The sequence below is a fragment of the Peromyscus maniculatus genome, chromosome 5 (genome assembly GCF_049852395.1).
Source record: "Peromyscus maniculatus bairdii isolate BWxNUB_F1_BW_parent chromosome 5, HU_Pman_BW_mat_3.1, whole genome shotgun sequence".
NCBI lineage: Eukaryota > Metazoa > Chordata > Mammalia > Rodentia > Cricetidae > Peromyscus > Peromyscus maniculatus.
In genome coordinates, this window is record NC_134856.1 from 77877579 (window position 1) to 77901307 (window position 23729).

The 23729-nt window shown below is 42.0% G+C and overlaps 1 protein-coding gene across 1 annotated transcript in view; it reads left to right on the forward strand.

Annotated features, from left to right (window-relative positions):
• Cubn (cubilin) overlaps positions 1-23729 on the forward strand; it is a 226113-nt gene that overhangs the window by 88003 nt on the left and 114381 nt on the right. The window contains exons 28-29 of the mRNA XM_006985936.4: positions 968-1118; positions 19251-19432. Coding sequence (XP_006985998.2) covers positions 968-1118; positions 19251-19432 — 333 coding nt within the window. The remainder of the gene's footprint in view (positions 1-967; positions 1119-19250; positions 19433-23729) is intronic.

Here is a 23729-nt window from a genome sequence, read left to right on the forward strand (position 1 = left end):
TTTGTTTTAATCTGGTTCACTTGTTTATGATTGGCCTATTTTCTAAAGACAGAGAGAGAAAGCTTGGAGGTGGATGGGTGGGAAGGTGAGGAGGATAAGGGAGGAGATGAAGGAGGGGAAATGTCGATCAGAATATATTGTATGAGAAATTTATTTTTAAGGAAAAAAGTAGATTATTTAGAAAATAAAAAATAAAAATATAATAGCAGTCAAATTTAACAAACTTGCATGAAAAAAAAACATGTCTATAAAGTGCTAGTATGATTTTAGTTTGGCACAGACTTTCTGCTAAGAAATTTAATAATATTGCACAACAACAAAAAAAAATGTACTTTTTTGGAATCTTTATTGGAAATTTTAACAGAAACCTTTAAAGTATCAGATATTTAGACTGCCAAAAATCAGAAGCCATTGTCAGTGAACAGCAGAATGACAATGAAAACATAGTACATCATTGACATGTTTTGCTGCTGGTAAAAGTGTTCACTTGGTGCTGGGGGTGCAGTTTACTTGGTACAGGGCTTGCCTGGCATACACAAAGCCCTAGGTTTGATGCCGGTGAAGCGTAAATCTAGCTTAGTCCTGCACACCTGTCATCCCAGACTTGGAGAGATATTTTCAGGAGAATCAGAAGTTCATTTCTGGCTACACAGCTAGTTCAAGATCAGCCTAGTTCCTTATTCTGAATTTTAATTTGGACTTGATAGGTTAATATAGAACCAAAATTAGTGGTTTAGTTTTCACATTTATTGAGTTTAGTAATTCAATCCTTCTCTCAAACACTCTCCATGTAATTAATTTTTAAATCTTATAATATCCCATGAGAGCAGATTTACCTTTAACTTTTGAACCAATACGCATTTATATAGCTAAGCTAGTCCTTCTCCTTGAAAAGAAACAAAGAAACAAAAACAACAACAAAATATGTGCAGTGTTTTTACTTTGTGAAATTTCTCTTTAACTTCAGCTCTATGATGGACCACAAAAGATAGGACGATACTGTGGAAGAGATCTCCCCCCATCAGGGGCCACCACGGGCTCCAAGCTTCATGTACTGTTCTATACAGATTCGCTTCTTTCACATGACAAAGGATTTAAGATGCAGTGGTTCATTCATGGTAAGTCCCATGTTGATTTAATAATTAATAATTATTGTATTAATAATTGTTATTTGGCCGGTTCTATCCTTGGAAACAGTAGCATCAACAAATAATAAAAGCAAAGTAGTAGCTAGAGCTAGGCTTAAGATGACTTATTGAGACATCTGTGGAATTTGGGGAGTTAAATTTTGCTAGTGTTTGAGAAGAAATGGTAAGAGGAGAAGCGATTTGGGTAATTGCTTGAGCAGGTGATGTGATAATCTGCCTTGGAACAGACACATTACAAAGTGGCATGGGAGTCTCCCAGGTGCAGTAGACCAGAAAGAGATGTAAGGCTCAACTTGACATTCATCAGAGAAAGAATGATTGGGAGAATGTAAAGAATAGGAGTCAGAAAGGTCAGCGAAAGGGAAAAGGAAAGACAGGAATGAGAGAAACAGCAGGTAATTTGAGCTGGATGCAAGATCCAGGCTTATGTTTTGTCTGCTAAATGGAGTAGGGACACACTGAAGCCCACCTACAAACAGGTGTTTGAGGAGCAGGTGGAGATAATTACTTCTCTAAAAGTCATTATTAACAAGAGATGTGGAACTTCAAAATTGGATTTCCTGTGGGTCAATCTACAGGTGGGTGGTCCCAGAGCAATGATTTTCAAAATGTGGCCCCCAGTAACAGTAGCAGCACAAGGAACTTTTCAGAAGTGCAAATTCTTAGACCCTACCCTAGACCTACTGGATCAGAAACTACGAAAGTAGGCCCAGGACAGTATCTTAATTGATCTCCCTGGTGATTAAGATTTAAGAGCTATTGTGCTAGGATAATCCAACTGCAAAAGAGCATCAAACAGTAGTTCTCAACTATTCAATCACGATTTTAGGACTCATGGTGAATTTCAGTAAATCAAAGAAGTAGAATTGCAACGCTATACCAGAAATCTAGCAGATGCCTAAAAGGGCTGGTAAGATGTGCCAGTTGGTAAAGCACTTGTCTCACAAGTATGAGAATCTAGTTAAATCCCTGAACCCAAGCCAAGCCAAGCCAAGCACAATAGCATGCTCTTATAGTCTGTGATGACAAGATGGGATGTGAGGATTAGCAGAACACTGGACCTCACTGAGCAGCTGGCCTAGCCCTACTTGGCAGAGTTCTAGATCAATGGGAGTAGAGACCTTGTCTCAAACGTAAGGTAGGAAACCCATAAGGACCTGTGCTTACCATTGTACTCAGACTTCTACCTGAATGTGCACACAGTACATATCTCTGACATAAACATACATATGTAAATGCACACAAAAACAAATAGAGAAGTGCACAGAGAGAGAAGGAAAGAAGAGGGGGCGGAATTTGAATCAGAGGTACTTCAGCAAGCACCTGAGCATTTTGAGATGCGATTTATTGGTGTTGCAGCCCATGCATATAAATCTCAGAGCTGCCATACAGAACTTTCCAATTGTAGGCCCCTTATTTATCAGGATGAAACCCTTTCCATTTATGATGAAATTATATCCCAATGAACCCACTGTAAATTGAAAATGTCTTGTCATTTCATGTATCTAACTTAACTAATATTATTAGCCTAACCTACTTTACACATGCTCAAAACACTTTGGCTAACTTACAGTTAGGTAATATCATCTAACATAAATCCTATTTTATAAAATAATGAAAAGTGTTGAATATGACATTAAAAATTCAAAATATGTTTTCTATTGATAGCTTATCATTTTCAGTCATTTGAAGGTGAGAATTATCTCTATCTGCAAGAACGTTAGGTGCTCTGATATTGTGTATTGTGGGTTGTGGATATTTTTGTTAAAATGTGAATGTAGACTTTTTCCATATTTAAGTATTTGGTGGTAATCCACAGGGCTACTGGTAGCTTGAAATACAGATTATGAATTCTCAAGTAAATGAGATACAGTGGTTAATCTTGTAGACCTCCTGGGTATTCTTCTTTATCAAGTGAGGTTTAAACTTACAGTGGTCACTTTACTGATTGACTTAATAAAAGGATTTGGTTGATTTCTCTTCCCAGTGTAGTCTATTTCCAGTGTTCTGATGTTCAGCAATATTGTGGTTCTAAATAATCTAGAGATGGTCTGAAAAAACAGACCAGGCAGAAAAATCTTGAAACATGCCCCAGACTGTCAGTTTCTGGGGTACTCTTGAAAGCAGTGTATGCCAGGTATACATATCCACAGAACAACTAGGGGCTTTCTTGTGGTTGTATCTAGTTTGGCAATGCTGGGGGATCAACACCAGGGCCTCACATCTGCTAGGCAAGTACTCTAATGATGAGCTATATCCTCAGCCCGCACTGGGGATCTTATAACTATAGAGTAGTTGGGCACACCAACCGGAGTTTCCAAGGCCTTTTCTATGGATGGTAAGGTTACCATTCCATGTAACTCAGTTTTAGGAGCAAGGCAAAACCAGTGCTGAGCTTGGTGAAATGAAATGGTAGACAGACAGTATCCCCAGAATCTGGAGAACACCTGTAAGATGCTCAAATCACACGCTGTTCTAACCAACAAAGATCCCTGAAGGAGACAACTTTCTCTTTCAAAGATCTAAAGAACAGAAAGCTCTCCTGGGCACACAAAGAGTTCAGTTCAGGAAGTGACTTGGGCCAAAGGCCTCAGAATGTGGTAGTCAGTCCTAGGTTCACATAGGAATTGCCTAGGAGTTTAAAACCCTGCCTGGGTTCCAAGCCCCAAGAGATAGGATTCAATTGGTCAGTGTTTGGCTATTGCTACCTTTTCAATCTCTTCCTAAGCGATGCAGCCTCACAGTCAGGATGGAAGAAAGAAGAGATGTAGGCATTGCTTTTGCTAGCTGATCTCTTTAGTCAAGAGGCTTCTCACCCTCCCTCTAGACACAGTGGCTAGAGGCCACCCTAAAGAGCTTGATGTGTTGGTCATTACCGGCTACAATCAGCTTACTATATCATTGGGTTCTTCTAGCCAACATGCCAAGTCCTCTGCTGAAAGCTCTAAGATTTTTTTTTTTTTTGAGCCAAGATTTTTCTTTCACTTCTATTTGGAAACTGTCTTCTTTTAAGAGAGTCAAAGACACCCTCTGTCTATTCTCTTTTCCTGTTTACTATTGCAAAATTTTTCCCCATTTGCTGAAAATTTACTCAACTCAGAGCCAGAGTTATGCAACAGTATGTTACTAGTTAGGACCAAACTGAAAAAAAAATTTAACTCTGTACTGCCCACTATATATAAATGGTACTTGACAGGGAGATCACCAGCAGTTTAAATCAATACAAAAGTAATTCATGTCATGTGTTATTATCATGCTGTACTTCTATATCTTATGTTCTATATCTGAACTATGTAATTTGAGATGACTTGAGGGGGGAGTCAATGTAATTTAAGATGACTTGAGGGAGGAGTCAACAGAGTAAGCATCAGGCAGAACGCTTTCCCTGGGAGTGGTACCATGATTATCCATTAGAGAAAACCTGAAGACAAAAATTGTCAACTGCCATTCTTCTTTTTATTAAAGCTATGGGTATCCGGAATGTTTTCATACCAGATACCATGCTATGACTAGGGACACAGATCTATGTGTACACACTGAAATGGTTCAATTCCCACAGCCATTGCAGTAAAGGGAAGACATTAGGCATGCAAGTGAATATGTACAATCAAATCTGGTAAGTGCTGAGGGAACACAGAAGGAGATGAGATGGGATAGGGCAGGCAACCAGACAGGCAGGGAAGTCTTCTATAAAATTTCGACCTTTGAACTAAAACCTGAAAAATAAGCAGGTGCTACCTGGCCTAATTAGGGAAGAGAGGACGAAGTGATGCTAGGAAGTAGGGGGAGGAAGGTGGCTCTAACAAGTCACAGGTGATTAGAATCAAGGTCAAAAGGTGAAGCACTAGAGGAGACCAGAAAGCTGAGCAGTGACTACCACTAACCGGCTCCATGAGGCACAAACTCAAACTGGAGAGACCACAGTGTCTTCCGATATGCAAATCCTTTATACTTTATAAAAACAGGTCTGGGGGAGGATCCCCAAGGATGGAGAAGCATGACAAATTGTGGGGCTTAACGTGTAGGGTACAAAACAAACTACAAACTAAACATAGTCATGCATCAGGGGCATGTTTCAGGCACCAACAGGGGCGTGTTTCGAGCACTGCAGTGCTGGCCCTATTCATCATGGAGAGCATCTCAGAGTGTTCTCTCACACACACTGTAATTGCTACAAGGTCACCTGGTGACATAATCTCTGGGGCTACCCAGGTTTGTGCTACCCATCCTTGACTGGAATTCATCCTGCAGCATGTGACTCTCAGTCTTCACCTGCGATACTGATACACTTACATGTGTTTGTGTGTGCACGAATGCATATAACACATCAGCGGACAAAAATCCAAGATACAATCCATGTCTGCATTGTCCCTCTGGGCTTGTGCCCAGAGTCGGTGGGGGCTTCAAGAGTCCTAGCTTGACCTGGCCCTGAGCATCTCTTTCTCACCTGGCCAGGATGCTAAAGCTCTCTCCTCTTTTCATCAGAATCAAATCCCACAAAGTCCCTTTCCCACTGGCTCCTTTCCAGATTATGCTATAAGAGCTCAGCCAAGGCTTGCAGAGCCCGGAACTGACAGTGACATCATTTCCTGAGCACGGTGGCTCAGGAACCCCTACACACTTCATTCATTTTGCTCAATAATAAATAAATCCATTTACCCGCCATGCCTTTTTGTCAACAGCACAAATCTTCTATTTACTTTAAGAAAACGGATCTACAATCGGGCTTTCTCTGTGGGTGCATTTTGAAAGTGGCTCTGTAGATGCAAGATAAAGCCCACACTGCAGTGCCTTTATGCAGATCTTCAAAGAAAATCCCACCCTAAAAATAAAGAAACGGCCATGGCCGCCCTGCCTGGCTAATCAGTTCACAGAATTCAGCATTGACAGCATTGTTCAGAAGCTGAATTCCATCCTGGGAGCCTCGGTCTGGGCTGCTGAAGGGTGTATAGGACTTTCCATAAGTTGTGTGAATAGGAGCTCCCAGCCAGCTGCAAAGGCCCCTCCTCCTTTCCCCTGTGCTGGGAGGCCTCCTCTCACTTGGCTGTGGAGCCCAGCATACAAACAAGGTCAAGGAGCTTTGTGAGCAGAGAGTGACATTTGCAAAGGCAGCAGGCACTTCAGCTAGGGAGCCAGCAGGGAAAGAGCTAAGTGGCATATGAGCAGGAGGTGATGTCACCATGGACTTTCACAAAGGAAAGTGTGGCCTTTTCTTTGGGGAGATAGATGACATCATCCTCTCTCTCAGATGGGGCCACTCCATTCTCTTTTCTTTTTAGTTGTTAATGAGATTTCTGGGATGCTAGAGTTTTTAGAAATTGGTTTGGGAGAACATTTTAAAATATTTTCAACACCCTCTATGAGTGACTGGATTTGAAAGATCGTGCCTCGTTGGTTAACTGGACATTCAGCCCCTCACCAAGGGCTTCTCAAAAGTTCACTTTCCCAGCTCTGGCCAGGAACCTCCACAACCCTCATTCCAACTCTTGGTCAGTAGCTTCTGACTACTGTTGGTCTTTCAGTTTGACGTTTTTATTTGTTTTTGTGACTTAGAATTGTGAGCTTAGGCTTCTGGGAGGACTCGAGTCTTAACTGTTGTGATTCTGTTATTTTTTTTTTTCTTGCAAACATGGATGCTGGGTGGTCAGTTGCTCAGAGTGAATTAGCTGCATTCTGTAGGTAGATGCAGAGAGATGGCACACAGCATCTATGATCCCGGTTTTAAAGAGAAGAAAGTCTAATTCTTTAAATTATGTAGATACCAAGCATCCTAGCAGCACAGGCACATGCAGTACCCAGAAGATATTTAGAATATCTCAATATTAAGTGCCATGGATGAAAAATAGAAAATATTGTAAAAGGCTCCATAGGGGGCTGATAATAAACAGAAGGTTGAGAAACACTAAGCAAAGCATGTGGTAGAAATTAAGGTAGAACTGGCTATCCGACTGGTAAAAGACAAATGAAAAAAACATAATTTTTTGCTGCACCAGCAAAAAACCATTGATGGACTTTTTTTTTTCCTGTTGCTAGGGGTGGATCTCAAGGGTTTGAACATGCTAGGCAAGCACTCTGTTGCTCTGCTGCATTGTATCCCCTAATCGCCAGAAATGGATTTTTATTTTGAGCACTAGGACTGTAGGTGTATAAGGAAATGTAGTGACTTCACTGATGTACATTTTGTAATAATAATATAGATAGTGGGGCTTTCACAGGCACACAGAGACAATGGCCTGAGGGTGCCTATGAAGAAATGGCTCAGCAATTAAGAGCATTAGCTGCTCTTCCAGAGGACCTGGGTTCAGTTCCCAGCACCAACACTGTAGCTCACAACAATCTATAATTGTAATTCCAGTGGATCTAATGCCCTCTGGCCAATGTAGCTGTCAGACACATATATGGTACACAGACATACCAGCAGACAAAACACCCATATCATACATATAAAAATGAAATCTAAAACTAAAAAATTAATATAGGTAAGAGAATACAGAAATGCACACAAAGATAGAGACAGAGTGACTGTTGGGGCACTATGATAATAAAACAGGAGAAAGAACATTAACAAAAGTTGAGGCAGCAGTGAATTAGAAGGTGTGTGGAAACTGGGATAGGCAGACATGATGTCAGATTTGATGCCTGGGAGTCTGTGCAATATGAAGAGCGGGTCTTAGTCCAGTGTCCTCATGGTAGATCATCTAGTTGCCACCAGCAACCATAGACAGGGAGCCCAAAAGGAGACTGTAGGTCTGTGGAAATATGAGGTCCAATTTGAACACGCAGAATTCAGCATCCTGTGGAATGACTGGAAGAAGTGTCCCTCGGGCCATTGTCTGTGTGCCTGTGAAAGTTAGGTAAGGGTCCAAGACAGAAAGATGGCGCAGTAAGTCGCTGATTGGTGAATTCAGCACTTTAAACATGATGGTTTTGTTTGTTTTGTTCTTTATGACCAAGACTTTTAAACTAAGAAGTACCATATTAATTAGTCTTTGTCCCCAAGGAGTATACAATTCAGTAAGGAAGAAACTTTGAAAGACAGCCAGCCAGTTTAAACAGCAAATGGGTGATTACTAATTTTTTTTCCATGTGTATGTATATGAAGGCGTCACTATCCATGTGGATAGTCCTGGAGGCCTATGGATATGGAGGCCTGAGGTTGATGTTGGGAATAATCCTGTATGCTCTTCCAACTTATTCATTGACATAGGGTCTCTCAATCAAACCTAGAGTTCATTGATGTGTCTGCTCTTGGTAGTCAACTTGCTCTGGGGAGTCTGTCTCTTCCTTCAAAGGCTAGAAACACAAGTGGGCTGCTGTGCCCATCTGGGCTTCTTAATGTGGGTTTCTAGGTATCCAAAATCCAGTCCTCATGCAAGCCTTTTAACCCCTGAGTTGTCTCCCCAGCCCACTGCCATTGTTTTAAACGCAGGGAGTGGAAGATGTCAGGGAAGGAGATTAGAGTTGGAGAAATTGCAGAAATGGTGACAGAGAGGACCTGGGGGGACCTGTGTGGACCATGACTATTGAAAGAGGGGGATACAGATTTGTAAAGTAAACAGGCAAAAGGTCAAGGAGAGCTAATGATCTACTGAGTCCTTAACAAAGACGCTAGAGGTGACCCAGGCAGCACTGTAATGAATTCTCACACAGAACTGCCACGTTCTCTCTCCCTGATACTTCCTTCAAAGCTATAGCTCAGAAATCGTATTTTGGTCTTCATATTTGAGCATTGTTTTGGGACCTTTTAAATTATCTCATGGCTACTCTTTTGTGTCTGTCTTGAGCCTCGTTTATTCATGATGTTTGCAATGAAAGTGATTTTATGAATTGTGGTCAGCAAAGATCCCAATCAGCAAAACTTGTGCATCACCCCCTCTGGGGAGCCTTTCCTCTCAGTTGGTGATGGAATTACTTTCACGGTGCCACTTCCTGCTAAGCTGTGACAAATATAACATCACACAGAGAGAAGTGAGAATACACATGCTCCTCTCTCTCTAAAGGGTCCTCACTTATGATCAAGGTACACCTCACTCACATATCAAATCTTCAAACAAGTGATTGGAAAAGATGAGAGAAGAGATGGAATCCTGTCATTGTTTTGTGGTTATAGTGTGCTGTGAAATAAATTCTCTTTGGTTTGGGTAGAGATTTAAGAAAAAGCAAAGGAAGATGGACTAGTTGTGTTGACATCCAAAGGTAGTTATTTAGCAGCTCATTACATTTCCCCTCAGATCTATACATACTATACACATAAATGTGTGTTTGTATTTTGCCCACTTTGATGTTTTAGACTTCAGTCTTTGTGATACTCTAAAATATTTTTAGAGGCGAAGATTAGAAATGAATAAAGCCTTAGTAGAGAACAAAGTCAGAGTTTTGATTATGATGCCATAGCTGGTTGTTTCTTTTGGTAAATTCTCAGTTGTATCTTGGTTCAAAACAAGTTCTGAATGAATGACGCTAATTTAAAAATTTTGTTTACCGAGACAGGCATCGGTGCCTGTCTGTATTTCCAGATATTCAGGAGACTGAGCAAGAACTCACTTGAGCTCACGATTTGAGATTAGCCTGGGCAATATTAGAGCAATCTTGTCTCAAAAACAAACAAACAAATCTGTTTACCAATAACCCTGCTTTTGGAATAATTTACTCAAAAAAATATTTTGCAGCTTGTTTTGCCTTAGGCTCAAGAGTTTTCATGTGAATTCTGTGATCAGAAGTAATGGTAAACATGTGCAGATCTTTCACAATTTGTGGAAAAGCTAAATCCTGACTGTTTTTTATTTGCCTCCTTGACAACAGCAGTAAACACACACACACACACACACACACACACACAACGATGACCTTCATCTAATGTTGACTCTGAGTCTGTAGCCAGAACCTTTAGTGCCTTATATCCCAATTCCCCCATCACTACTGTTTGAAAACGTCTGAGCTCTGTTTCCACCGCTGCTCTTTCAAACCGTTATAAAATGGAATAAAAAATAACCCTCAAATAATCATGACCTTCCAAAACCGTATTGCACAATTTAGAATACTCCTTGATTTGAGGCCAAAGGGAGAATTTTCTCAATTCTTCTATTTGTGTTCTGGTTTCCTAGCAACAACATCCCTGATAGCAATTGCACATTCTTTCCGGGAGATTCCAGTATTTTACACAATGTGAAAAATGAAGCTCAAGGTTATTTCTTCCCAATTTCAAATATTGTAACAAACACAAATCACCAAAATCACATGTAACAGTTATTCTGTTCAGTATGGAGCATTCATTTTTATTCATATTTCCTAACCATCTACATATCTACGGATTACTTTTACGTAAATACCACTGTGAGCTCAGAGAAACTACCACTAGTCACCCTCCTCTCACCAAATAAAGAGAGTCTCTGGTGTAGGACAGAAACGATACTGAAGAAGTTAGTAGAACTGTGTACTCTGTGTATATGTAATGAGTAAGACAAAAGCATTTTGTTTCTAATGCTTTTCCGTCTCATCTAATAGGCTAAATAATGTGGGTTTAACTATCTTTAGGAATTTTTTAAACATATATTTATTTATTTATTTTTATTTATGTGTGTAGTCTGTAGGTGTGCACACCATAGTATGCATGTGGAGGTCAGAGGTCACCTTATGAGAGTCAGCTCTCTCCGTCCACCACGTTAGCTGCCATCTTTACCTGTACAGCATTCTCTCTAGCCAGTAAATCTATCTTAAGTTATTAATTATGACAAAACAAACTGCACTGGCCTGTGAAAGTTGAGTTATAATAGGATGCGATCCTTAGCCCTCTAACCTTGCTGGCATTTTACTTATTACTGCTCTTGGTGTTGTTATTTAGAAAAATGATGATTTCAATGCCCTGGGTACCTTAAAAATGTCATCTCCTTCTAATAATTCTGTGAAAGAAGCAACATTGTCTCATAGTGTAGATGAAAATGACTGAGAAAGGCACCTTCAAGAAATGAAGTAGCAGCTCAGACTCAGAAGTCCAGAGATGGTGGGATCAGCACAAAGAAATCTTTGGCGTCTGACACCCAAGTCTGCGCTTTAAGTAGTTTCCCGCTGTCTGAAATCAACAGTTTCTCCTACAAGCTTCATTGTGGAAAAGTGACATGACACTGCAATACAAAGAGGCCCAGAGCTTGCAGTAGCTAATTTTATGAGTTCTCCAATGATAAACATGTTAAAAGAAGCTTGTAGAATCTTTCCCATGTAAGTTATGTTCTAGTTTCAAGAGCTCCCCACAAAATTACACTCTTCATTTTGTCTTTCAGTTCAAGTAGCAACAAAATATGGAGTTCTGTTCTGTGGTGAGGTCTTAGCACACTGTCAGGCACAGGACTAACTCAAAATAGCTGAAGTTTGTCCCCCTTTCCACACAATGTCTCCTTTCCTTCAGCGCATCCATCGCACTCCTGCTCTCGACGCTTGTGCTCAACCCTGAGCTATGCATCGGTTGTGTCCTGATTCATTTACATAATGTTCTGTCAGAGTCGCCACACACGACTGACGATCTGGAAGAAAGCACAGAATTAGCCGGTCTGCTGTCTAGAGTTACAGAAAATAGTTTACAAGGAAGAGTTAGATTACAGTGAGCCTGACAAGGTAGCGGTCTTCAGAAGGGACTGGATTGGTTCGACATAGAGTATAGAGCCTGTGAGGATTCTGCTGACTTAGTTGTTTTGCTTCCCTGTAGACAGGGACCTAGGCTGGCTGGATGGCTGACTACCTACAGCCCTGGATATAATACTAACAGAAAACAATCTTGGACTCATCTGTCCCTATACCCACAATCTCTGCTGCCGTCTTTCATGGCCTTTCCTCTTCTGTATGTCTGTCTCCAAATTTTGCTCTTAGGGGACAGCCGTGTTGAATTTCAGTTCAACTGTAAGGTGGTGGCCCCTCCTTGACTCAGTGATGTCTGTGGCTGTATCAACACTATCAACATGGCCCTGCCTGTTTTTGTGCGTTTGCTGGTGTGGAGCACCTCCCGGCGTAGCAAAGCTTGGGAATCGAGGGCAAAGTGAAAGGCAGAATTAGAGAGAAGGGGGTGAGGTGGAGCCCTGGAGACTCCCTGACCTTCTCCCTAGAAAAAAAGTTGTCTAAAATAATGACACTGAAGTACTGAAGGTTTTGAATACTTTAAAATAGAAGTGTGGATGTTAGACTTGCAAATGCAAGAGGGCATGATTCCTCTATCCTTGCCTGTTCCTGGGATTTTATGAAGTATCTGCTTTATGCATGACTGCTTATTTTGGAATAAATTTATTCCATTTCCTTTACAGATATTCTATACTATACTTTGCTTAGAAATCTTAAATAATTTCAAAACTATCTGAGAGACAGAGAGAAGATAGATGATGATAGATACATAGAATGAGTATAATCGGTGGATTGATTTATCCTAGAGAACCGTAAGCAAAGAATATCTTCTGGGAAAACATTTTGAATCCGACTAGAAATTCAAAATAGAAATGAGTAGATTGGAAGAAAAGGGTACAGTTCATCACAATGAAAAGGTGATGGAACTGGATATGCTTCTCTGGGTTAAAATGAAAGATGTTTATCCTTTATGTACAGGAAATTAAATTCTATATAAAGTGTGGCCAGTCTGGATTTCTTTCTTTTACTGGTGTACTAAGATGAGGAACTTCAATATTAAGATCTAGGACATCCTAGATAGAGGCTGGTATATAGAAAACAGTCAAAATAAATTATCACAAAGTGTGGGGTAGGCCTAAGGTTCACATAGAAGATGAAATTTTCCAACTCTAAAAGACTTCTTAAATATTTTTTTTTACAACATTGTGTTAACTCCTTCTTTCTCATAATGTGGTGCTGGACTCAGTGCCTGGCGCTGGCTTCCTCAATGGTACATCTTTTCTGTTCTTAACCCCATCCTTGTCTAGCCATCATCTAATATCCAAAAAGATAAACAGGAAGTAGTCAGTACAAGATGAGGGAGGAGAAGGTACACATCTCCCTCCTTCCCATGTGACACCCGGAGCTGCTGCCGCCTCATGCCTGCCTGGGCGTTTGGCCATCTCATTTATGAGCAAAAGAATGAGATGTATTAGCTTCATAAAGCTATTATAATAAAGCACCGAGGGTAGGTGGCTTAAGACAACAGGAATTTATTGCTTTGCTCTAGAAGGCACAGATCTAAACTCAGGGTATTGACAAGGTCATCCCACAAAAACGGTACCCCGGGGAAGAATCCTATGTCCTCACCAAGCTTCTGTTGTCCGATGGAAATTCTTGGTTTTCGTGGCTTATAGCAGCTATGACCTCAAATTCTGCCTCTAACTTTATATGAGTGCCTCCTCTTGGTGTTGGATTCACTTTCTTTCTTCTTCTGAGGACCTCAGTTGTATTAGATTTCAGCCTCACCCTAATCCATTAACCTCTCCTCGACGTGATAACATTGCAAAGACCTGCCTGTCACATTCTCAGGTTCCTGGTGGACATGAATCTGGGAAATGACTCTACTTACTCCAGGATGTTCTGTTCCATGACTTTGGACAACTCTCCTCTCTGGCTTTGTCTGTTTCCTTGTTTCTGCCTTCCAGTTTCCTCCTTTTCCTTGGGAAAATCTCACATTTCTTGCCTTTGAAGTCACAGGCAAAGGCAGTCTCCCAAATTTGTCAGGACTACTGACCTGAACTTTAGAATTTGCAGATTAATTTTCTAGGGAATATGTGGGGGTTAGTATTTATCTGTGAGCACAAGAGCACAAGCTAAGATGATTATGGAATGAAGTATAGCATGAGAACCAGGAAATAGTTTACCTTGTCATGGTTTGGACCTTCCCTAAATTCCCAGCTTTTCATTGTTAATTCCCATCGAACCTCCATGGCCAACTCCCTAGTCTTCCCCAGTCCTCTCCAGCTCTTCCTTCTCGTTCTTTCTGGCTGTTACTAAACTTGCTTGCTTTTAAAGATAACTGAAAGTCCCATTCATCACAGAACTCTCCTAATATTGTTTCTGTTGTATCTGACATAAGCCGTGAATTTTTAAATTTCAGTACAGAGAACAAAACAAGGCTCTTCTATGGATGCTCTGCCTTCGAGCCTTTGTGTTTGTGTGCTTGAAATAAAATCAGCTTCAATAAAACAAGCCAGAGATGAGACAGCCAATTACAGGCAGAGGCACACTGAGGCCTTTTATGTGGTAGAAGTAAATTGACCTGACCGATGAGCCCATTTCAAGGTAGAACAGAACAAAAGTTTGCATTTCTAGGTCACAGAAAGACTATTGAATTATAAATAAATATCCAGTTGAGTTTGTGAGCCTTCTCGTTTTGTTGCGTTTAACATTTGTTTGTATTGTAGTTGTTTTTACTATACTCTGGCTCTCGAGCTTTGTGCCATCAAATGCTGACTTCTCAGGCGTGACCCTCAGGAAGTAGAGACCAGAGTGTGAGAGTACCCTGGAAGCTGCCTTCCCAGTTCCTTTTCCTCCACTATTAGTGGGCTTTGGTCATGTTTATTCCATACTGGCACCTCTCCTGACAAATTGGCTTCTGGATTATAGTGTTAGGAAGACACCAAAGGTGAAGAGATGACAATTTGAGTGATCCTGGGGCATAAGAGGGTGACCTGAAACTCTGGGCCTCTGATCATAATTGGCTTAAAGACAGAATACACATGGGAGATCCTTACTGTATTTTTGTGCTGCAATTTAAAAATTCATAGCTTGTTTTAGACAAAACAAAAATAGTATTAGGTGAGTTATTTCATGAACAAAATTTTTAATTATGTATCAAAATAAACAGACTAAGCGACAGCTTTCAACTCTTCCTTGTTCAGAGCCCTGTAGAGCAGTGTGCTTCCTGCTGATAAGGTAAATGCTTCCTTTCAGCTGATGACTAGGATTTGGAGGAAAAGAAAATCAAATAGATTATCAGTCGCTGGTAAAGGTTTTCTAAAGATCAGCTGTTTAAAACTGGAAAAACATGTGAGTCGCTTCAAAGCACTATTGTAGTCCAGTTCAGCTGGTGGCCGTGACATTAACATACTAGACAGTGGCAGATTAGCCTCAACGTCGATGAAAAGATTTTGCTCCACTTCCTTTATCTAGATTGCTGTGGTAATTCTCTGTGTAGTCGGTGACCAGAGCAGCCAGGAGGGTAGTGTCCAATGCAGTCATGACAGCATCGTCAGGCTGGCCTGGCTGAGGGGCTTCATGGGGCCAGCAGCAGACTAGAGATCGGGGGCAGGGTGTCAGGAGAATTGAGAATTTTCCCTAGAGTAGTTCACTAAGTGACTTGGACTCAGAGATCATCTCTAAAGTGAGCCTTGAATACTGTTCTTGCCTGCCTCATGTTGTCATGTGCTTTTAAAAAGCATTTTTAAAACTGCACTACCATGTACATATAAGCAGGTTTTAAAACCATATAACTTAATGAACAATGAATTTTTAGCCAATAATTACTCCTAGCCCCAAGTATTTTTTAATAGTGTGTTCTCATATCTAGTAAACTCTTGCTAGGAGATAATACATAGTACAAGCAGAGACACTTTTCCAAAAACCTTATTTTGACTCTTTTATTAACCTGTATAACAACTCCATGAGTTAGGGACTAACATTCATGCAGCTGGTCTGAAGATTAGGGATGGTAAATTACTCATCCATGAAGTGTCAGAGTCAGAAATGAAGTCCGCTTTGTCTAATGTCCCAATCCACATTTCGCCCATATACTAGACTGTTTCTGGAAGTGTTTGATCTAACGTGCTAGTTAAAGTTACAAATATTGCTCTCTCTGAAAACCTTTGACAAGCCAGGTGCAAGGAGCCACATCACTGTTCTACTCAACTCACAACTCTGGAAAGTTTTGATTTATCATGTTCTTGTTCCCTCAGCAGTTGACATTTTTGTCATTTTGTCAGCTTCTCCATGTAGAGCCCTGGAATGCCTTTTCTAAGTCGGCTTTCATCTATTTCAGTCACAAATATCTAGTTATTAAAGCCTCCCTATTTCTTCTAGATTTTGTTATTCATTTGACCACAAACGCAGCATGATCACACAGAGGGTATTGGTAGTCTGAAATCACCTCCTCTGTTATTTCCGTCCGGATAATTGTCAGTTGTCATGACGTTTTTCTTCTTCAGCATTCCCTTTCTAACCCCTTCCTACAGCTTCAAGTCCCATACCCAAAGTCACCAATCAAACAGACTGTGACATGATCATCCATTCATTCTTGTTGGTATTAAGACCGTTTAAGGGCCGGGTATAGGGGGAACACCTTTGATCCCAGCACTCTGAGAGGCAAACAGATGTTTGTGAGGCTAGCCTGGTCTATGTAGTGAGTTCCAGGCCAGCCAAGAGTACATAATGAGACCCTGTCTCAAAATAATTAAAAACAAATCACAAAAAAGAAAGTATAAAAACTCTAGGGGGCACCATTCACAGTCTACTTACTCTAGAAATTGGCACTTCCTGAGCTGGGGCAGCACTGGGGCCTGTGATATGTTTAAATATGGAGCTTTTCCCTAAGTTACAAGTGTGTGAAGCCATTGGGTTTACACACTATGGTTCTTGATAACCATTTTATCAAATAAACAACCCAACGAGAAAGCCCTTTGAGAGAATGAGCTGGGAGCTCAGCTAGCACATCTCTGCATCTTTATTTAGGTTCAGTCCATCAGCCAATGGAATCCATTGTTGTAAAGTTCATCAGCCAATGGAATCCATTGTTGTAAAGTCAAAGTTGACTCATCTAAGTCTCTGCATCCCATTTTCCCATTGTTTCCAATTGTTTTAGACTTCCTTTGCACAAAACAGAGTATTAATACCCTGACCCGTCAGTCACCGTGCACTGAGATGGTAATACCAGATTCTTGGCTCCAGTGCGGCTTTGAAAAGCTAATCAATAAAGCATAAAAAACAACTCATCTATTTTTTAAATAAAAACATTGAAATTAATCTTTGCAAATGAAAGTAAAAGCAATAATAGTTTAATGGTATATAATCCTAAAAATGTATGTTTATAAATTTGTTTTTTAAGAGATATTTAATACACCTCATTTCTGCAGTGATGCTTATCCCAAGGCATATACTAATAATCACTCATTTATTAAGTGAATGGATAAATGGAGGAAACTGGAAAATTATTTTGCTTTTTTGAAATTTAGAATAGCAAATATGTAGTCATCTCTAGCATAACTATCAAAATTGGCTTTATTTTCTAGACATTTATGGTTTCAACCACAAATACTACTGAATTCCGTATCTTAATTTGTATTTGATATGAAATTTGAAGTCAAATCTATTACCTTTTAATATGGTGAACTACAGAAGTAATTATAACATGAAGAAAAAAACAGAATTTGACAGAATTTTCAAGCTTCAACAGTCTCTCTTATTTTTTTCCCATAACCACATGTTTTCCTGACAGGATAAAACTGACAATATTAGAATTTTTCTTCAAAGACACACACACACATCCTCACTCACTATTGATGGAAGCATAAAATGATACACTTAAAAACAATATTTTACTCGTATTATTAAACAAACCTTGTTTATTATTGGTCTTGAATTGTAGGAGAGGGTACTGTGGATCTACAGGGCTGTAACTGCAGTTTCCAAAGCCACACTGGAGTCAAGAATCTCATATCATCCTGGTACACAGTGATGAGTCAGGGTGTTAGTATCCTGTGAGGTGCAAAGGAATTCACAAGGAAGTCTAAAACAATTGGAAACAACTGGAAAATGGGATTCAGAGGCTCAGATGAGTCAACTTTGACTTTAAAATAATGGATTCCATTGGCTGATGGACTGAACCTAAATAAAGACACAGAGATGTGCTAGCTGAGCTCCCAGCTCCTTCTCTCAAAGGGCTTTCTTGATGAGTTGTTTATTTAATAAAATGGTTATCAAGAACCCTAGTGTGTAAACCCAATGGCTTCACACACTTGTAATTTAGGGAAAAGCTCCATATTTAAACATAGCACAGGCCCAAGTGCTGCCCCAGCTCAGGAAGTGCCAATTTCTAGAGTAAGTAGATTGTGAATGGTGCCCTCTAGGTTGAGCAGATGGACTGAAGAACTGAACAAGCTATGCTGGCTTTAGCTTCAGGAATATTTTCAGCATGTTTTTACAGTAGGAAAAATATTTAAATGTTTCCTAATTTTTGAGACACTTATTTTTAGACCATTCTCCACAGTCTAAAAATAATGTCAATATATTTAGTTTTAAACAGTTTTTTTTTTCAAAATGGCATCCCCCTGCCCCCAAAATAAAAGGAGAAACATTATAAGACATAGTAAATGTCTTGCCTTGAACTACAGACTTAACGTCTGGGAACAAAAGTTCCAAGTGGAAGGAGGGAAAAAGCACGTGAAGAAGATGCTAACTAGCACTCAAGGAACTTGGAGCCAGAATCAGGGTTCCTCCCTCCTTCCCTCCCTCCTTCCCTCCCTCCTTCCCTCCCTCCTTCCCTCCCTCCCTCGCTCCCTCGCTCCCTCCCTTTCTCCCTCCCTCCCTCCCTCCCTTCCTCCCTCTCTCTCTCCCAAATCAATCTCAGGTGTTACAAGCTGGGTTCAAACATGCTTTGTAACCGAGGTTGACCTTGTCCTCCTGATCCTGTCTCTACCTCCCCTTCTGGGATTACAGGCATGCACCACCATGCCCAGCTAGAACCAGGTCCTTTAGTGATTCCAAATCCTGCTGTTAACTCAGGACTCCCACTCCCTGATCCACTGTCTTCCTCTGAGGTCTTTTCACCTAAAGCTAAAGAAGAAAATCTAGATGTGGTAGGAACAAGAACTCAGCATTATTATAGAAAGAAAATAATAAGCATTTATCTTAGAAGAATAAATGTAATAACTATGATTTTTCCCCCTGTCTTGCCTCTTCTGTCAGGGGTTAAAGCCAGGGCGTTGTACACCCTAAGCATGTGTTCTACCACTGAACTGTTCCTCGCACCCTTCTCACTGTTCTATGATGGCGAAGTTAAACTGTATTGAAACTTTTCTCCTATATCAGGCGTTGCACATTCTCTGTCGCTTTGGGTGCGGTGAAGGTTTAGCTATGTTGTGGCGCCTGTTGCCACTCTGCACTAATTGAGCTTTTTCTGTTGTCGTTGTTGTTCAACAGGCTGTGGTGGGGAGATGTCTGGAGTCGAGGGCTCCTTCAGCAGCCCCGGGTACCCTAACAGCTATCCTCACAACAAGGAGTGTATCTGGAACATCCGAGTGGCCCCAGGGAAGAGCATTCAGCTCACCATCCATGATTTCGATGTGGAGTATCAGTCAAGCTGCAACTTCGACTCCCTGGAGGTAGGAAGTCAGATTGGTTTTCAGTATACTACAAAAGCTAGGGGAGAGCTGGGGAGAGCCCACATTCTTTCCAGTGGCGAGGCCTGTTCTATTCTTAGACATTCTAACAAGTATCTCCTCTCTGTGGATAATGTTAGCAGACATATGGGATTAATATGCCAGTTGGACTTCTCTCCTAGTAGTGCCTGTGGGCCTTAGCTGGGGCCGGTTCACTGGGAGGTAAGGACAGCCAGCAGCAATTGGAGAACTGTAGGAGCAAAGACCTGGGAAAGGAGAGCCAATGAAAGGAAGGAGCCGTAGTGGGCAGGCTGGGTTTGGGCCCTTTGAGGGATACATAGGAGGCTGTTCATTGTTCCCCTATCTCTGGTCCCTGTTGATAAAGACTGTGCTTGGAATCTTTAGCAGCCCACACTTCTCCTTCTGGTCTGAGGGGTCTGAGGAATCTCCCTCAGAGAAGACTCTCTGCCTTTGGAAGTCAGTGGGAAGACGACGGGCCCCAGCACACTGACCCCGTGTGCCAGAGCTGCCCTCACAGCCGCAGCTGCTGCCTGGGGCTCCGGCCACCGTTCTGCTCGGGGTCCAGCAGCAGCTGCTGGAGGGGGCTCTTTTTTAAGTCACTTAGTGTCCCCATTACCTCTGCTACGGGGACTACTATTTCATATCATATATGGAGGGTGGATGTTATAGCCATGGATAGCACTTAATAAAGTTTCCAGTTTCGTGTGTCCCAGGGCAAAGAAGTAGACCAGAGATACATGGTTATAAATAGACATAGAGATAGTTATTAAGAAAAGAAAATGAGAGTGAGTTAGTGAGCTGAGGTAGATGCAGGCCCTTGAGAAGTACTGGGCCTCAGCACTCATCATGCCCCTGAGAGTACTGGGCCCCAGCACCCATTACCTTCACAGGTCATATACACAGCTCAAGCCTCTATACACATTTGTAGATCCTGGGCTTTACTTGGGCATCCTCTCTTCTGTACAGCTAGGAGGGGAGGAGCTTCAAGGCTTCAAAACTGATGTTTTCCATACGTTCATCGTGATCTAGTTTTCTCTAGTAAGTACTCTCCTCCACATGGAAGGCCTAAGAAACGAACCCAGCCGCCTCTCACTGCTCTATGCAGGCCCAGATAAAACGAGGTAGGGGCGAAGACTGAAAACAGCAGAGAGGACTTTATAGGAAAACTTTAACCCTTAAAAGTTATTTGGTAAGAAGAAATGGGGTTCTCGAGCCCTAGTGGTAGGTTCAGTCACAAGGGATTACATTCAGCACCTCAGTTCCCTCTACAAGGAGGCAATGGTAAGAGAAAGGCAATTGGAGGCAAGAGCAGGAGGTCTTGGGTCACATTTATACCCTTCTCTGTGGCGGCTCTGCTACTGGGCCATGCCTCCGTATTGCTGGAGGGACGGTGTGCAGGAGAGAACAAGGTGCCTCCCGAAAATCCACCCGTATAGCTTGAAGAAAGACCTGCGGGATGCTGAAGTCCTTTCTGTACCAACAAGGATACTACTTGATTGCATAAAACCCTTCACACTTAGAGAGGGCTGGCAGCTGATTCTCTGTAGCGCCGCACATTGTTCCAGGTTCCAAGCCCTTCGTTTTCATATTCCAGAGTACATGTGATTTGTGCCCACTTGGCAAAATGTAAATGGATTCATTGTGCTTTGGGTCCCGTCACACCCATTACGTGAGAAAGCGGAGACAAGGGGTGTTCTCTGTAAGCAGTCTCAGGAGCCTAGGGACAAAATGAGAGACTCCAGGCATCAAGCAGCCCTGTTGGGGGTAGGCGTCCTATGCCAGCTCAAAAATGTCTGTGACAAGAGGTGGCAGCCTGCTTGGGTTTATGTTTATGAGGACAAGCTGATCATTCTGTGGGCTCCCAAGTTCTCCTAAGAGCACAGTTTGAAGGCAGATGTCAAGGCCTGGAGGCTAAAAGAGAAGTAACTCCCTGGCCCTTCATGCACAAACCTCTTCCATATCTGAGCTCCCGGTGCTCAGCTCAGACGGAGAGTTCTGTAGTGAGTTAATGTTGAAATCAGCAATCAGCCTGAGAAGGATTTTTTTTTTTTTATTTTCTTTCCTTAGTCACTGATAATATATTGACAGTAGGTTTCCCAATCTGTTACCCAGATGGGGGTGTGCTCCAGAGACAAGACTAACTTTCTCAATTTGCACACTCACGTTTCCTATTCGGCTGAGCACAGCCGCGTAGGACTTACTGTCACAAGACACGGGACTTTCTGGGATCCACTAAATTTTACTGGGAGCCATCTCTTCCCTTAAAGAATCCCAGTCCAGAAAGTGGCCAGTTGCACAAACAGCCGTAGAGCTACTCATAACCCTGGAATGCTGACTTGATCTTCCAAATAAATGGAGCTAACAGGGCAGAAAGCGATGTTCAGAACAGATGAAAACCGCAGGCTTTGAAATGCCCTCCATTCTGGGCATTTGCTAAAAACCCACTTTAATCTCTGATCAGCGGACCATTTCTTTCCCCACAGAGTTTAGTCACAAGCGGGAGTGGAATGAATCACACCCTGAAATTCTTTCCATCCTTTCCTGCTTTGACCATGTGCTAACTATCAGTTTTATTTATGGGAACCAAAAAAATCGCCATTCTGTTGTTTTGGTTATGGAAATCCCAGGCTGATTTTGTTTCAGTCTCCAAGAAAGCTCTGTGCAGAGAGAGCCTGGATCAGCATCATGGGGAGGAAATCCCCACCCTGGTACAATAAAGTGAGACAATCGCCTGGTGTGGGCAGTTTGCACAGCCAGGGCCTCTCAGCAATGGTCATTTGTGAGCTGAGTCCAGCGCCAGGGGAAGCAAAGAATGTCACAAGTGGCAGTGTTTATTCTTTTGGAGGCTTCAGGGCTGAGCCAACTCATGCCCATTATGTTTGTGATCTCAAGGGGATGCATGAACAGGAAAAACAAAGATTATTTTGCCGACTTGTAGGTTTCTTTGTGAGCACTTAGCGCTGGCGGGTGTTCTCTGGGAATATGTGCTGGTTGTTGGCGCTCCTCAGAACACTGGGGACTGCGTTCTGGGCGGAGGTAGGAAAGACAGCTGTGGGGAAAGGTTTCTTACCTAGATGAGTTCCATTCACATGTGCGTTCATGGACAGGGCCAGCGGAGGAGGCTCTTCCCGAAGCCCGGCTTTTCATGGCACTTTCAGGGCCTCACAAACAACAAATGCTAGTTCCTCCTAATGAAAATAAGCCCAGAGCAGTTGCCTGCTTCATTCCTTTCCAATTACTGGGCTTGTTTGTGCTCAGCCCTCTGGGAAACAGCAGTTTCTTTTTCTTTAGCGGTTCCTGCCCGGCTGGGGTGGGAGGATGTGGGGAGAGATAATCAGACAAAGGAATCATTAAAGATTCAAGTCATATACTCCTCCTCCCAAGTAAGTTTCTTGTTCTCACTGTCTCCCCAGGGAACTCTTGAGTGAATTCCCTATCAGTCAGCAGAGGGCTTGAGGGTGAGCAGGGAAGGGGGGCATGTGGAGGAGCAGAAAGAAAGAGGCCCTGCTTGCAGAGGTGAGGGGTTGCTGCCCATGGAGGTCTCACCCAGAGATGGCTTCCTGGCTTTGTTGGCCTTTGGATGCTGTGAAGGACTCAGACATCAATATACTTGAAAACTGTCACCCAAAGTGGTCTGTCTTCTGCAAAACAACTTTGAGAAGACCTTGAAGATGGGAGCAGGGGTGTCAGTATCTTCTCTTTAAGTCATTCCGTCCCCTCACCCCCAGTCCCACGCACACTTCAGATAAGAAGTGTCCAGTGTGTAAGTCCTACAGGAGGTAGGGCTGAGGAAAGGGAAGCCTTTCCGGCAGAAGGTACCACTGAGTTGAGGGATTCCAGTCAGGCGTATAGTTGGGCGAATTTGGAAGCGCCTTAGGGCTGCAGACATGTTTTACAGACTCAGGGGTCTTCTACACAGGAGGTGGGAAATCCTGGCCACACTCTTCAGAGCAGGCGTGGAAGAATGCATACCACTCCTGTGATGTCCAGAGTACAGTTCTGTGGGTTGTATTTTGACTCCGTTTGAAGAAGCAAACCTGTTTTGTTTGATTCCTAATCTTATAAGACATTCAATTTTCAGGGTGATGAATTTCCTAAAAATGTAACCAGAAAATCAAAAGCCTTCAGTGAACTCAATATTTGTAAACAAAAATGTATTCTCCTGAGGCAAGATTTAGAAAATCTGTCTCTGTACTGTGTTATATGCAGTATTTGTTAGAGAAAGCAAGAATTCTCAGATATGTACAAAAGAAGAAAGCAAAAGTTGGGGAAGATGCTG